The sequence below is a fragment of the Oncorhynchus masou genome, chromosome 13 (assembly GCF_036934945.1).
Source record: "Oncorhynchus masou masou isolate Uvic2021 chromosome 13, UVic_Omas_1.1, whole genome shotgun sequence".
Lineage (NCBI taxonomy): Eukaryota > Metazoa > Chordata > Actinopteri > Salmoniformes > Salmonidae > Oncorhynchus > Oncorhynchus masou.
This window is the reverse complement of record NC_088224.1, coordinates 63,834,943-63,849,873: the sequence shown is the minus strand read 5'-3', so window position 1 is coordinate 63,849,873 and position 14,931 is coordinate 63,834,943. Positions and strand designations below refer to the sequence as shown.

The 14,931-nt window shown below is 45.4% G+C and overlaps 1 protein-coding gene across 1 annotated transcript; it reads left to right on the top strand.

The window, feature by feature from the left end:
* The first annotated feature begins 61 nt into the window (after positions 1 to 61).
* On the top strand, positions 62 to 14,818 carry LOC135552821 (pannexin-1-like). Its single transcript, XM_064984689.1, has 8 exons — positions 62 to 242; positions 357 to 472; positions 611 to 795; positions 4,772 to 4,958; positions 5,070 to 5,170; positions 5,244 to 5,463; positions 10,235 to 10,579; positions 13,158 to 14,818. The coding sequence occupies exons 1-7, from the start codon at positions 62 to 64 to the stop codon at positions 10,574 to 10,576; spliced, it is 1,332 nt and encodes a 443-aa protein (XP_064840761.1). The 3' UTR covers positions 10,577 to 10,579; positions 13,158 to 14,818.
* The last annotated feature ends 113 nt before the right edge of the window (positions 14,819 to 14,931 follow it).

Genomic DNA, 14,931 nt, shown 5'->3' with positions numbered 1-14,931 from the left:
GAGGGAAAACAAGTTTAGAAACGAAACCGTGAGTCGATCTGCTAAGACAGCAGAGTGAGAGATGGCTATCGCCCACGTCGCTACAGAGTATGTGTTCAGTGATTTCCTCCTGAAGGAGCCGGGTCAGGGAAGGTACCCCGCCGTGCGCACTGAACTAGCCGTGGACAAGATGGTGACGTGCGTAGCGGTGGGACTCCCTCTCCTCCTCATCTCTCTAGCCTTCGCCCAGGAGGTCTCTGTGGGTGAGTAGGTCACGTGTGTGTGTGTGTGTGGGTGAATTAATTATTAAATCATAAATGATGATATAATTGAGTGATTATTATATCTGTGTGTTTGTGTTTCTGTCTGTCTTTCAGGTGTTCAGATCAGCTGTTTCCCTCCAGCTAACTTTTCCAGGTGCCAGGCCATATACGTGGACTCCTACTGCTGGGCAGCCCTACACACTCGAACACTACAGTTATGGCAACACAAGGTAACGTACACTTGCAGACTATCTGTAGGGCTACACAAGGGCAAACACAGAGAACTAATACCTAACCGTTCTCCTCTTGCTCTCTGACTTCTCTTTCCTCTCTCCATTTCCCAACCCTCCTCTCTCTCCCTTTCCCAGTTCTTCCCCTATATCCTGCTGTTGGTAGCAGTAATTATGTATAGTCCAGCAGTTTTCTGGGGTTTCTCTGCCTCGCCTCTGCTTCAGTCAGACCTCAGCTTCATCATAGAAGAGCTCGACCGCTGCTACAACCGTGCTGTCACTCTGGCTAAACGCTTGGCCACTGCTGGGGAACACACAGACAGGTAGGCTGACTGGGTTGGATTCATTAGGCAACAAACAGACTGAAAGGCTGGAATGGAATTAATAGAATGTCATCAAATCAAGTGTTATGGCACATGTTCCGAATACAACAATACAACCTTACTGTGAAATGCTTACTTACAAGCCCTTAACCAACAATGCAGTTCAAGAAATAGAGTTAAGAAAATATTTACTAAATAAAAAAGTAACACAAATAACAATAAAGAGTCTATATACAGGGGGTACCGATACAAAGTCAATGTCTGGGGGTACAAGTTAGTTGAGGTAATTTGATTATGTAGGTAGGGGTAAAATTTGTTCCCAAGTGGTGCAGCGGTCTAAGGTACTGCATATCAGTCCAAGAGCCGCCACTACAGTCCCTGGTTCGAATCCAAGCTGAATCACATCCGGCTGCACAATATGGGAGTCCCATAGGGCGGCGCACAATTGGCCCAGCGTCATCCGGGTTTGGCCAGGGTAGGCTGTCATTGTAAAAACAATTTATTTATTTTTTCTTAACTGACTTGCCTAGTTAAATAAAAACTAAAATAAAGTGACCATGCTTAGATGATAAACAGTGCGTAGCAGCAGTGTAAAAACAAAGGTGGGGGTGAGGTATGTGTTAATGTAAATAGTCTGGGTGGCCATTTTGATGAATTATTCAGCAGTCTTATGGCTTGGGGTTAGAAGCGGTTAAGGACCCTTTTGGACCTAGACTTGGCACTCCGGTACCGGCTGCCGTGCGGTAGCAGAGAGAACAGTCTATGACTTCGGTGACTGCGGTCTTTGACAATTTTTTTGGGGCCTTCCTCTGACACCGCCTAATATATAGGTCCTGGATGGCAGGAAGCTTGGCCCCAGTGACGTACTGCCCTATGTAGCGCCTTACGGTCGGATGCTGAGAAATTGCCATACCAGGTGGTGATGCAACCGGTCAGGATGCTCTCGGGTGCAGCTGTAGAACTTTTTGAGGATCTGGAGACCTTGTTTGTTTGAGGATCTTGTTTGTGATGTGGACACCAAGGAACTGTCTTGCTCACGTTGAGGGAGAGGTTGTTCTGACACCACACGGCCAGGTCTCTGACCACCACCCTATCCGCGGTCTCTCATTCACTGCAGCCGAGGTGAGTAAAACATTTAAACGTGTTAACCCTCGCAAGGCTGCAGGCCCAGACGGCATCCCCAGCGGCGCCCTCAGAGCATGCGCAGACCAGCTGGCTGGTGTGTTTACGGACATATTCAATCAATCCCTATACCAGTCTGCTGTTCCCACATGCTTCAAGAGGGCCACCATTGTTTCTGTTCCCAAGAAAGCTAAGGTAACTGAGCTAAACGACTACCGCCCTGTAGCACTCACTTCCGTCATCATGAAGTGCTTTGAGAGACTAGTCAAGGACCATGTCACCTCCACCCTACCTGACACCCTAGACCCACTCCAATTTGCTTACCGCCCAAATAGGTCCACAGACGACGCAATCTCAACCACACTGCACACTGCCCTAACCCATCTGGACAAGAGGAATACCTATGTGAGAATGCTGTTCATCGACTACAGCTCGGCATTTAACACCATAGTACCCTCCAAGCTCGTCATCAAGCTCGAGACCCTGGGTCTCGACCCCGCCCTGTGCAACTGGGTACTGGACTTCCTGACGGGCCGCCCCCAGGTGGTGAGGGTAGGCAACAACATCTCCACCCCGCTGATCCTCAACACTGGGGCCCCACAAGGGTGCGTTCTGAGCCCTCTCCTGTACTCCCTGTTCACCCACGACTGCGCGGCAACGCACGCCTCCAACTCAATCATCAAGTTAGCGGACGACACAACAGTGGTAGGCTTGATTACCAACAACGACGAGACGGCCTACAGGGAGGAGGTGAGGGCCCTCGGAGTGTGGTGTCAGGACAATAACCTCACACTCAACGTCAACAAAACTAAGGAGATGATTGTGGACTTCAGGAAACAGCAGAGGGAACACCCCCCTATCCACATCGATGGAACAGTAGTGGAGAGGGTAGTAAGTTTTAAGTTCCTCGGCATACACATCACAGACAAACTAAATTGGTCCACTCACACAGACAGCATCGTGAAGAAGGCGCAGCAGCGCCTCTTCAACCTCAGGAGGCTGAAGAAATTTGGCTTGTCACCAAAAACACTCACAAACTTCTACAGAGGCACAATCGAGAGCATCCTGGCGGGCTGTATCACCGCCTGGTACGGCAACTGCTCCGCCCACAACCGTAAGGCTCTCCAGAGGGTAGTGAGGTCTGCACAACGTATCACCGGGGGCAAACTACCTGCGCTCCAGGACACCTACACCACCCGATGTTACAGGAAGGCCATAAAGATCATCAAGGACAACACCCACCCGAGCCACTGCCTGTTCACCCCGCTATCATCCAGAAGACGAGGTCAGTACAGGTGCATCAAAGCTGGGACCGAGAGACTGAAAAACAGCTTCTATCTCAAGGCCATCAGACTGTTAAACAGCAACCACTAACATTGAGTGGCTGCTGCCAACACACTGACTCAACTCCAGCCACTTCAATAATGGGAATTGATGGGAATTGATGGGAAAGGATGTAAAATATATCACTAGCCACTTTAAACAATGCTACCTATTATAATGTTTACATACCCTACATTATTCATCTCATATGTATACGCATATACTATACTCTATCATCTACTGCATCCTTATGTAATACATGTATCACTAGCCACTTTAACTATGCCACTTTGTTTACATACTTATCTCATATGTATATACTGTACTCGATACCATCTACTGTATCTTGCCTATGCTGCTCTTCACCATCACTCATTCATATCTGTATGTACATATTCTTTATCCCCTTACACTGTGTATAAGATATTAGTTTTGGAATTGTTAGTTAGATTACTTGTTGGTTATTACTGCATTGTCGGAACTGAAGCACAAGCATTTCGCTACACTCGCATTAACATCTGCTAACCATGTGTATGTGACAAATAAAATTTGATTTGATTTATAGGCTGCCATATCGTTACCACTGTTGTCGTCAGCAAACTTAATTATGTTGTTGGAGTTGTGCTTGGCTACACAGTCGTGGGTGTACAGGAGAGGACTAAGCACACACCCCTGAGGATCAGCGTGGCAAATGTGTTGTTGCCTATCTTTACCACCTGGAGGCAGCCCGTCAGGAAGTCCAGGATTCAGTTGCAGAGGGAGGTGTTTAGTCCAAGGGTCCTTAGCTTAGTGATTAGCTTTGTGGGCACTATGGTGTTGAACGCTGAGCTGTAGTCAATAAACAGACTTCTCACATAGGTGTTCCTTTTGTCCAGTTGGGAGAGTGCTTCATTTGTGGATCTGTTGGGGCGGTATGTGAATTGGTGTGTCTAGGGTTTCCGGGAAGGTGGCGTTGATGTGAGCGATGACCAGCCTTTCATTGCACTTCATGCCTACCAACGTGAGTGCTACGGGGCGGTAGTCATTTAGGCAGGTTACCTTCACTTTCCTGGGCATAGGGACTATGGTGGTCTGCTTGAAACATGTAGGTATTACAGACTCGGTCAGGGAGAGGTTGAAAATGTAGGTGAAGACACTTGCCAGTTGGTCTGTGCATGCTCTGAGTACACGTCCTGGTAATCTGTCTGTGAATGTTGACCTGTTTAAAGGTCTTGCTCACATCGGCTACGGAGAGCGTGATCACACAGTCGTCTGGAACAGCTGTTTCTCTTATGCATGCTTCAGTGTTGCTTGCCTCGAAGCGAGCATAAAATGCATTTATCTCGTCTGGTAGGCTCATGTTACTTACTACTTTTCCCTTTGTAGTCCGTAATAGTTTGCAAGCCCTGTCACATCCGAGGAACGTCAGAGCTGGTGTAATACACATGAAGACCGTTTGAAGTGTTTGATACTGTTCCATTAATTCCATTCCAGACAGTACTATGGGCCTGACCTCCATCACTGCTAACCCACTCTCTCTCCCTCTCTACAGTGGTGCGTCTGACCCTACTGAGGGGTGTTTCATGTACCCGGTGGTGGCGCAGTATCTGCTGACCAAGAGGAGCAGTGTTGTGTTGTTGTGGCGCTACCTGCTGTGTCGAGGCCTCAACCTGCTCACCTTGCTTTTGGCCTGTGTCTACCTGGGCTACTACCTCTGCCTCGCATCCCTCACTGACCAGGTAACTAACCCTGACCCACTGACCAAGTGGGTCTAGTCATAACTGACCCTAATTTATGATGTGAGTTATCTGGCTAAACTAATTGGTCGTAAATTGTGATAATCCCCACAGTTCGGCTGTTCCCTACGCACCGGACTCCTGGCCAATGACACCTCGATCCCCGACCAATTACAGTGCAAGCTGGTCGCCGTGGGCGTTTTCACTTTGCTAAGGTTTTTATGCCACCTTTTTAGCAAGTAATTGTTGTTCCCTTTTTAAATGAAGTTGACTGGATTGTGATTTCAGCTTTGTTAACCTGCTGGTGTATGCCATGCTGGTTCCCGTGGTGATATACTCCACTCTGCGCCCTTTCTTCCAATCACACACCCATTTCCTGGAGTCCTACCAATCACTGCCTACCACCAGTGTTCTGCCGCTACCCCAGGGGCAATGGGATGACCTGACACTCTACTTCCTTTTCCTGGAAGAAAACCTCAGCGAGCTCAAGTCCTACAAGTACTTGAAGGTGTGTGTGTGAAGTTTTTATTGTCACATGCACAAGTACAGTGAATCTTGCTTGCACTTCCCTAACAATGCTGTAATGAGTATCAGTAGTACGATAGAGAATAGTCAAGTAGAACAGAAACATAAGAAATAAGAAGAACGTAAGTAAGTAAGCTATATACAGTCAGTTGCAGGGTCAGTGCCAATACCACATTTATAATGTGCAGGGATTCTGGAGTGGTGGGGGTAGATATGTATAGGGTTAATGTGATTAGGCATCAGGACATGCAGTACCAGTCAAAAGTTTGGACACAACTTATTCCAGGGTTTTTTCTTTATTTTTCTACATTGTAGAATACAAGTCAAGACATCAAAACTATGAAATAACACATGGAGTCATGTAGCAACCAAAAAATATAGTTTACATTTGAAAATCTTCAAAGTAGCCACCTTTTGCCTTGATGACAGCTTTGCACACTCTTGGCATTCTCTCAACCAGCTTCATGAAGTAGTCACCTGGAATGCATTTCAATTAGCAGGTGTGCCTTGTTAAAAGATTATTTGGGGAATTTCTTTCCTTAATGCGTTTGAGCCAATCAGTTGTGTTGTGACAAGACGGGTGGTAATTCAGAAGATAGCACTATTTGGTAAAAGACCAAGTCCATATTATGGAAAGAACAGCTCAAACAACCACCATTCATCACTGTCAAATGCTCCCTAAAACACTTCAGCAAGCAGGCCTTTCTAACCGACCTGGCCCGGGTATCCTGGAAAGATATTTACCTCATCCCATCAGTAGAGGATGCCTGGTTACTCTTCAGAAGTGCTTTCCTCTCCATCTTAAATAGAAATGTAGAACTAAGAACAGATATAGCCCTTGGTTCACCCCAGACTTGACTGCCCTCGACCAGCACAAAAACATCCTGTGGCGTTTTGCATTAGCATCGAATAGCCCCCGCGATATGCAGCTTTTCAGGGAAGTCAGGGACCAATATACTCTGTCAGTTAGGAAAGCTAAGGCTAGCTTTTTCAAGTAGAAATTTGCATCCTGTAGCACTAATTCCAAAAGGTTTTGGGACACTGTAAAATCCATGGATAATAAGAGCACCTCCTCCCAGCTTTCCACTGCACCTAGGATAGGAAACACGGTCACCACCGATAAATCTACGATAATTGATAATTTCAATAAGCATTTTTCCATGGCTGGCCATGCTTTCCACCTGGCTAACCCTACCCTGGTCAACAGCCCTCCACCCCCCACAGCAACTTGCCCAAACCTCCCCCACTTCTCCACCCAAATTCAAACAGCTAATGTTCTGAAAGAGCTGCAAAATCTGGATCCCTACAAATCAGCTGGGCTAGACAATCTGGACCCTCTCTTTCTAAAATGATCCCCAGAAATTGTTGCAACCCCTATTACTAGCCCATTCAACCTCTTTCGTATCGTCTGAGATTCCCAAAGATTGGAAAGCTGCCGCAGTCATCCCCCTCTCCTTAGACCCAAACTGTTATAGACCTATATCCATACTGCCCTGCCTTTCTAAAATCTTCGAAAGCCAAGTTAATAGACTATGCAATCTGGTTTCCGAGGTGGTCATGGGTGCACCCCAGCCACGCTCAAGGTCCTAAACGATATCATAACCGCCATCGATTTAAAGACCGTACTGTGCAGCTTTCTTCATTGACCTGGCCAAGGCTTTTGATTCTGTCAATCATCGCATTCTTATCGGCATACTCAATAGCCATGGCTTCTCAAATGACTGCCTCGCCAGGTTCACCAACTACTTCTCAGATAGAGTTCAGTGTGTCAAATCGGAGGGCCTGTTGTCCGGACCTCTGGCGGTCTCTATGGGGGTGCCACAGGGCTCAATTCTCGTGCGGACACTTTTCTCTGTATATATCATCGATGTTGCTCCTGCAGCTGGTGATTCTCTGATCCACCTCTACGCATGACGACACCATTCTGTAGACATCTGGCCCTTCTTTGGACACTGTGCTAACAAACCTCCAAACAAGCTTCAACGCCATACAACACCGTGGCCCCCAACTGCTTTTAAATGATAGTAAAACTAAGTGCATGCTCTTCAACCGATTGCCACCCGCCTGACTAGCATCACTACTCTAGACGGTTCTGACTTAGAATATGTGGACAACTACAAATACCTAAGTGTCTGGTTAGACTGTGAACTCTTCTTCCAGACTGACATTAAGAATCTCCAATCCAATATTAAATCTGGAATCGGCTTCCTATTTCGCAACAAAGCCTCCTTCACTCATGCCGCCAAACATACCCTCATAAAACTGACTATCCTACCGATCCTTGACTTCGGCCATGTCATTTATAAAATAGCACCCAAAACTCTACTCAGACTACATCCAGTTTGCTATTACAGTGCCGTCCGTTTTATCACCAAAGCCACATATACTACTCACCACAGCGACCTCTATGCTCTCGTTGGCTGGCCCTCACTACATATCCGTTGCCAAACTCACCGGCGCCAGGTCATCTATAAGTCTTTGCTAAGTAAAGCCCCGCCTTATCTCAGCTCACTGGTCACCATAGCAACACTCACCCGTAGCACGCACTCCAGCAGATATATTGCATTGGTCATCCCCAAAGCCAACACTTCCTTTGGCCACCTTTCCTCCCAGTTCTCTGCTGTCAATGACTGGAATGAATTGCAATAATCTCTGAAGCTGGAGTCTTATATCTCCCTCACTAACTTTAAGCATCAGCTGTCAGAGCAGCTTACCGAAGGCTGTGTACAGGTACAGTGAATCTGTAAATAGCACACACAACTACCTCATCCCCATATTATTAATTACATTTTGCACCCCAGTATCTCTACGTGCACATCATCTGCACATATATCACTCCAGTATTAATGCTAAGGTGTAATTATTATTTGCCTCTATGGCCTGTTTATTGCCTACCTCCCTACTCTTCTACATTTGCACACACTGTACATAGATCATTCTATTTTTCTTTTCCTTTGTGTTATTGACTATATGTTTGTTTGCAACTCTGTTGTTTTTGTCACACTGCTTTGCTTTATCTTGGTCAGGTCGCAGTTGTAAATGAGAACTTGTTCTCAACTGGCCTACCTGGTTAAATAAAGGTGTAATATATATATTTTTTATATTAATAAAAATAAGCAAAGATAAACAATAGTCCATCATTACTTTAACACACGAAGGTCAGTCAATCTGGAAAATTTCAAGAACTTTGAAAGTTTCTTCAAGTGCAGTATCAAAAACCACCAAGCGCTATGATAACACTGGCTCTCAGGAGGAACGCAACAGGAAAGGAAGACCCAGAGTTACAGAGGATCTGTAATTGCTGCAGAGGATCAGTTCATTAGAGTTAACTGCAGCCCAGATAAATGATTCAGAGTTCAAGTAACAGACACATCTCAACGTCATCTGTTCAGAGGAGACTGCATGAATTGGACCTTTGTGGTCGAATTGCTGCAAAGAACCCACTACTAAAGGACACCATTAAGAAGGAAGCGACTTGCTTGGGCCACGAAACACGAGTAATGGACATTAGACCGGTGGAATTCTGTCCTTTGGTCTTATGAGTCCAAATTTGAGGATTTTGGTTCCAACCACTGTGTCTTTGTGAGACGCAGAGTAGGTGAACGGATGATCTCCGCATGTGTGGTTCCCACTGTGAAGCATGGAGGAAGAGGTGTGTTGGTGCTTTGCTGGTGACACTGTCAGTGATTTATTTAGAATTCAAGGCACACTTAACCAGCATGGCTACCACATCATTCTGCAGCAATACGCCATCCCATCTGGATTGCACTTAGTGGGATTTTCATTTGTTTTTCAACAGGACAATGACCCAAAACACACCTCCAGGCTGTGTAAGGGCTATTTGACCAAGAAGGAGAGTGATGGAGTACTGCATCAGATGACCTGGCCTCCACAATCGTCTAACCTCAACCCAATTGAGATGGTTTGAGATGAGTTGGATCACAGAGTGAAGGAAAAGCAGCCAACAAGTGGAACTCCTTCAAGACTGGAAAAGTATTCCAGGTGAAGCTGGTTGAGAGAATGCCAAGAGTATGCAAAGCTGTCAAGGCAAAGGGTGGCTACTTTGTAGAATCTAAAATATGAAGTATATTTTGATTTGTTTAACACTTTCTTTTGGTTACTACATGATTATTTCATAGTTTTGACATCTTCACTATTATTCTAGAAAATAGTAAAAATAAAGACCCTTGAATGGGTAGGTGTACAAACTGTTGACTGGTATTGTACATGTTAAACAGAGTAGCAGCAGTGCGTATGATTGTATCTGAGTGCCTGTGTGTAGTCCATATGAATGTGTGTGCGGGCAAATTAAGTCTGAGTGTGTAGTGTGAAAAAAATAGAAGGGTTTTTGAAGCCATTAAATAGCTATTTAGCAGTCTCATTGCCTGGGTATTGAAGATGTTCAGGAGCCTGTTGATGTCAGACTTTTTGCTCCGGTACCGGTTGCTGTGTGGAAGCAGAAAGAACAGTCTATGGCTTGGGTGGCTGGAGTCAAAAATTTTCCAGGCCTTCCTTTCACACCGCCTGATAGAAAGGTCCTGGATGGCAGGGAGCTTGGCCCCAGTGCAGTTGCCTTACTAAGCAGTGATGCAGCCAGTCAAGATGCTCCCAATGGTGCAGCTGTGTTAACATTTTGAGGATATGAGGGCCCTGCCAAATCTTTTCAACCTCCTGAAGGGGAAGAGGCAATGTCATACCTTCGTCACAACATTTGCGTGTGTGTGTGTATATAACTGTATAGTTCTGTGTTGTAGGTGTTGGAGTTGCTAAGAAGGAGGGGGGTATGTGAGGGTGAGGACTTTGATGCCATGGGACTGCTTCAGATGCTGTGTCTGGTGAAGACTGATGTCACAGACGGAAAGAGGAGCAACACAGCTCCCTCCAATGCTAGTGACAATATCTCCAATGATAATGCTGGCCTTAATGCTGAAGCTAATGACAACCCTATTGCTAAAGCTAGCCATATTGCTAATGCTAACCCTGCCGCTGGGGAGGCCAGCAGCAAGGCCCAAGTCCCTAGTCCAGCAGCAAGGCCTAAGTCCCCAGTCCAGCTTCTCCAGACCCAGGCTGATGCCAGACCAGTGCCACTGAGATGACAGGTGAGTCTGAATCAAATAAAATTTTAATAGTCACATATACATGGTTAGCAGATGTTAATGCAAGTGTAGCAAAATGCTTGTGCTTCTAGTTCTGACCGTGAAGTAAAATCTAACAATTTCACAACAGCTACCTTATACACAAGTGTAAATATATGGCTGAGTGATGCCTGAAGAGCATAGGTAAGAGGCAGTAGATGGTGTAGAGTATATACATATGAGATGAGTAATGTAGGGTATGTAAACATTATATAAAGTGCCATTGTTTAAGTGACTGGTGATACATTTGTTACATCCAATTATTAAAGTGGTTAGAGATTGAGTCTGTATGTTGTCAGCAGCCACTCAATGTTAGTGATGGCTGTTTAACAGTCTAATGGCCTTGAGATAGAAGCTGTTTTTCAGTCTCTCGGTCCCAGCTTTGATGCACCTGTACTGACCTCGCCTTCTGGATGATAGCGGGGTGAACAGGCAGTGTCTCGGATGGTTGTTGATGATCTTTTTGGCCTTCCTGTGACATCGGGTGGTGTAGGCGTCCTGGAGGGCAGGTAGTTTTCCCCCTGTGATGCGTCGTGCAGACTTCATTACCCTCTGGAGAGCCTTACGGTAGTGGGCGGAGCAGCTGCTGTACCAGGCGGTGATATAGCCCGACAGGATGCTCTCGATTGTGCATCTGTAAAAGTTTGTCAGTGTTTTAGGTGACAAGCTACATTTCTTCAGCCTCCTGAGGTTGAAGAGGCGCTGCTGCGGCTTCTTCACCAGCGCTGTCTGTGTGGGTGGACCATTTCAGTTTGTCCGTGATGTGTACGCCGAGGAACTTAACTTTCCATCTTCTCCACTGCTGTCCCATCGATGTGGATAGGGGGGTGCTCCCTATGCTGTTTCTTGAAGTCCACGATCATCTCCTTTGTTTTGTTGACGTTGATTGTGAGGTTATTTTCCTGACACCACACTCCGAGGGCCCTCACCTCCTCCCAGTAGGCCGTCTCGTCAAGCCTACCACTGTAGTGTCGTCTGCAAACTTGATGATTGAGTTGGAGGCGTGCATGGCCACGCAGTCATGGGTGAACAGGGAGTACAGGCGAGGGCTGAGAACGCACCCTTGTGGGGCCGCAGTGTTGAGGATTAGCGGGATGTTGTTTCCTACCCTCACCACCTGGGGGCGGCCCGTCAAAGTCCAGGACCCAGTTGCACAGGGTGGTGTCGACCCAGGGTTTCGAGCTTAATGATGAGATTGGAGGGTACTATGTTGATAAATGCTGAGCTGTAATCGATGAACAGCATTTTTTCATAGGTATTGCTCTTGTCAAGATGGGTTAGGGCAGTGTGATTGCGATTGTGTCGTCTGTGGACCTATTGAGGCAGTAAGCAAATTGGAGTGGGTCTAGGGTGTCAGGTAGGGTGGAGGTGATATGATCTTTGACTAGTCTCAAAGCACTTCATGATGATGGAAGTGAGTGCTATGGGGGCGATAGTCGTTTAGCTCAGTTACCTTAGCTTTCTTGGGAGCAGGAACAATGGTGGCCCTCAAAGCATGTGGGAACAGCAGACTGCGATAGGGATTGATTGAATATGTCCGTAAACACACCAGCCAGCTGGTCTGCGCATGCTCTTAGGACACGGCTAGGGATTGTAATCCGTGATTGTAATCCGTGATTTACTGTAGACCCTGTCACATACTTCTCGTGTCTGAGCCGTTGAATTGAGACTCTACTTTGTTTCTATATTGACGCTTAGCTTGTTTGATTGTCTTGTGAAGGGAATAGCTACACTGTTTGTATTCGGTCATGTTTTCAGTCACCTTGCCATGATTAAAAGCAGTGGTTCACGTTTTCAGTTTTGCGCGAATGCTGCCATCAATCCACGGTTTCTGGTCGGGGAAGGTTTTATTAGTTCCCGTGGGTACAACATCACCGATGCACTTGTTAATAAACTCGCTCACCGAATCAGAGTATACATCAATGTTGTTGTCTGAGGCTATCCGGAACACATCCCAGTCCGTGTGATCAGATTGGTCGCACCACTGTTGAACAGACCTGAGCACGGGCGTTTCCTGTTTTAGTTTCTGTATAGGCTGGGAGCAACACATTGGAGTCATGGTCAGATTTGCCGAAAGGAGGGCGAAGGAGGGCTTTGTGTGCATCGTGGAAATTAGAGTAGCAATGATCCAGAATTTTGCCAGCCCGGGTCGCGAATTCAATATGCTGAAAAAATTTAGGAAGCCTTGTTTTCAGATGAGCCTTGTTAAAATCCCCAGCTACAATAAATACAGCCTCAGGATATGTGGTTTACAGAGTCCAATGAAGTTCTTTCAGGGCCGTCGATATGTCGGATTGGGGCGGGATATACACGGCTGTAATTATAATCGAAGAGAATTTTCTTGGTAGATAATGCGGTCGGCATTTGATTGTAAGGAATTATAGGTCAGGGAAAGGAATGACAGGGAGGAGAGGAAGGAAGGGGAGAGGAAGCTAATTGGAATTATAATGAAATTACAAACTATTCTACAAATGAAACAAATATCGGATTTGAAATTTGTAATGTTCTATTTGACCCCCAGAATTTTCTGCTCTCTTGCCAGGCAACAGTGGAATGGAAGGCGGAGTGACGAAGGGGCGGTCCGACAGCGAATGAGCTGATCGTTGCCATGAAGGAACAGCCCCAGTGGGTTGAGGGACACAAGGAACCAGAGTGGTTCAAAGACCCAGACACTCAACAAGCCATTATCTAAACAACTCAGACTAAGGATTAGAAGAGATGTCTTGATGTCAATGGGACACTTAACTAACGCCAATGGTACTAGCCAACAATGCCATGAAGTCGCTTTGATGTGATCGGGGATTTGAATTGGACACGCAGTTTCTGTGTATTTTCCTATATGTAAAGCCATACTGCCCAAGGTGTATTTGTGTGGTGGTGGCAGCATACTGTATGCAGAAGGGTCTAACTATGGTACCGCTGAGGATTTCCTACACAGGACAACTTGATACAGCTGTTGATAACAAAAAAAAGCCAGAATATTATCAATGTATTATGTAATTACATGAAGAAATAAGGGGAGATCGTAGCTATATTCAATACAATTCACAAGTTGATATAAAACCTACAGTTGAAGTCAAAGTTTTGGAGGGAGGGGTTCTACAATGAACATAAATATGAATGCAACATGTGAAGTATTGGTCTCATGTTCCATGAGCTGATATAAAAGATCCCATAAATGTTCCATACGCACAAAAAGCTTATTTCTCACAAATTTGTTTACCTCCCTTTTAGTGAGCATTTCTCCTTCGCCAAGATAGTCCATCGACCTGACAGGTGTGGCAAATCGAGAAGCTGATTAAACGGCATGATCATTACACAGGTGCACCTTGTGCTGGGGACAAAAGGATACTATAAAATGTGAAGTTTTGTCACACAACACAATGCCACAGATGTTTTGAGAGAGTGTGCAATTGTCACGCTGACTGCAAGAATGTCCAGCAGAGCTGCTGCCAGGGAATTTAATGTTAATTTCTCTCCCATAAGCCATCTCCAACATTGTTTTATAGAATTTGGCAGTACGTTTAACCGGCCTCGCAACCGCAGACCACGTGTAACCATGCCAGCCCAAGACCTCCACATCCGGCTTCTTCAGAGGAGTTTACATGTCTAATAAAGCCCTTTTGTGTGGAAACAACTCTGATTGGCTGCGCCTGACCCATGGCTGCACCCCAGCCCAGTCATGTGAAGTCCATAGATTAGGGCCTAATCAATTTCAATTTACTAATTTCCTTATTAGAACTGTAACACAGTAAAATCTTTGAAATTGTTGTGTTTATATTTTTGTTCAGTACATTTTAAGCCCTATATGTACAATTGGAGGTCCTTGAAAATTACAATTTATTGCTTGAAAAAGTCCCTGAAAGTCCTTGAATTTGACTTGCCAATGTCTTTATGAACCCTGCTTAAAGGATTATAGTCCAATGCTGTTGTATAGGTGGAGTTATGGGCCAATTTGCATATATTCACTTTTATTACTCTAAATACATGTGAAACTGCTTGAAAATAATTTTTAGTTTAGTTTCAAACCATTTTGATATCTTGATCCAAATGTCACACATTGGCCCCATTATTTATATAAAGAACTTATTTTTACATGTGGCGTATGCGGTGTGGAGAAGTCCTTTTTAGTCTAGAAATAGTCTTTCTGGGCCCAGAAGCCAGATTGTGATGCATATGTTAATGTGGATAAACACAATTAAATATTTGTTCTTATCAAATGCATTTGCAGCATCATTATTCCCATTTGGACAGGTTACAGTGACAACAGGAGGAATGAGAACCTAAAGGCAGTATAGCCTTTTAGAAAATGGGAG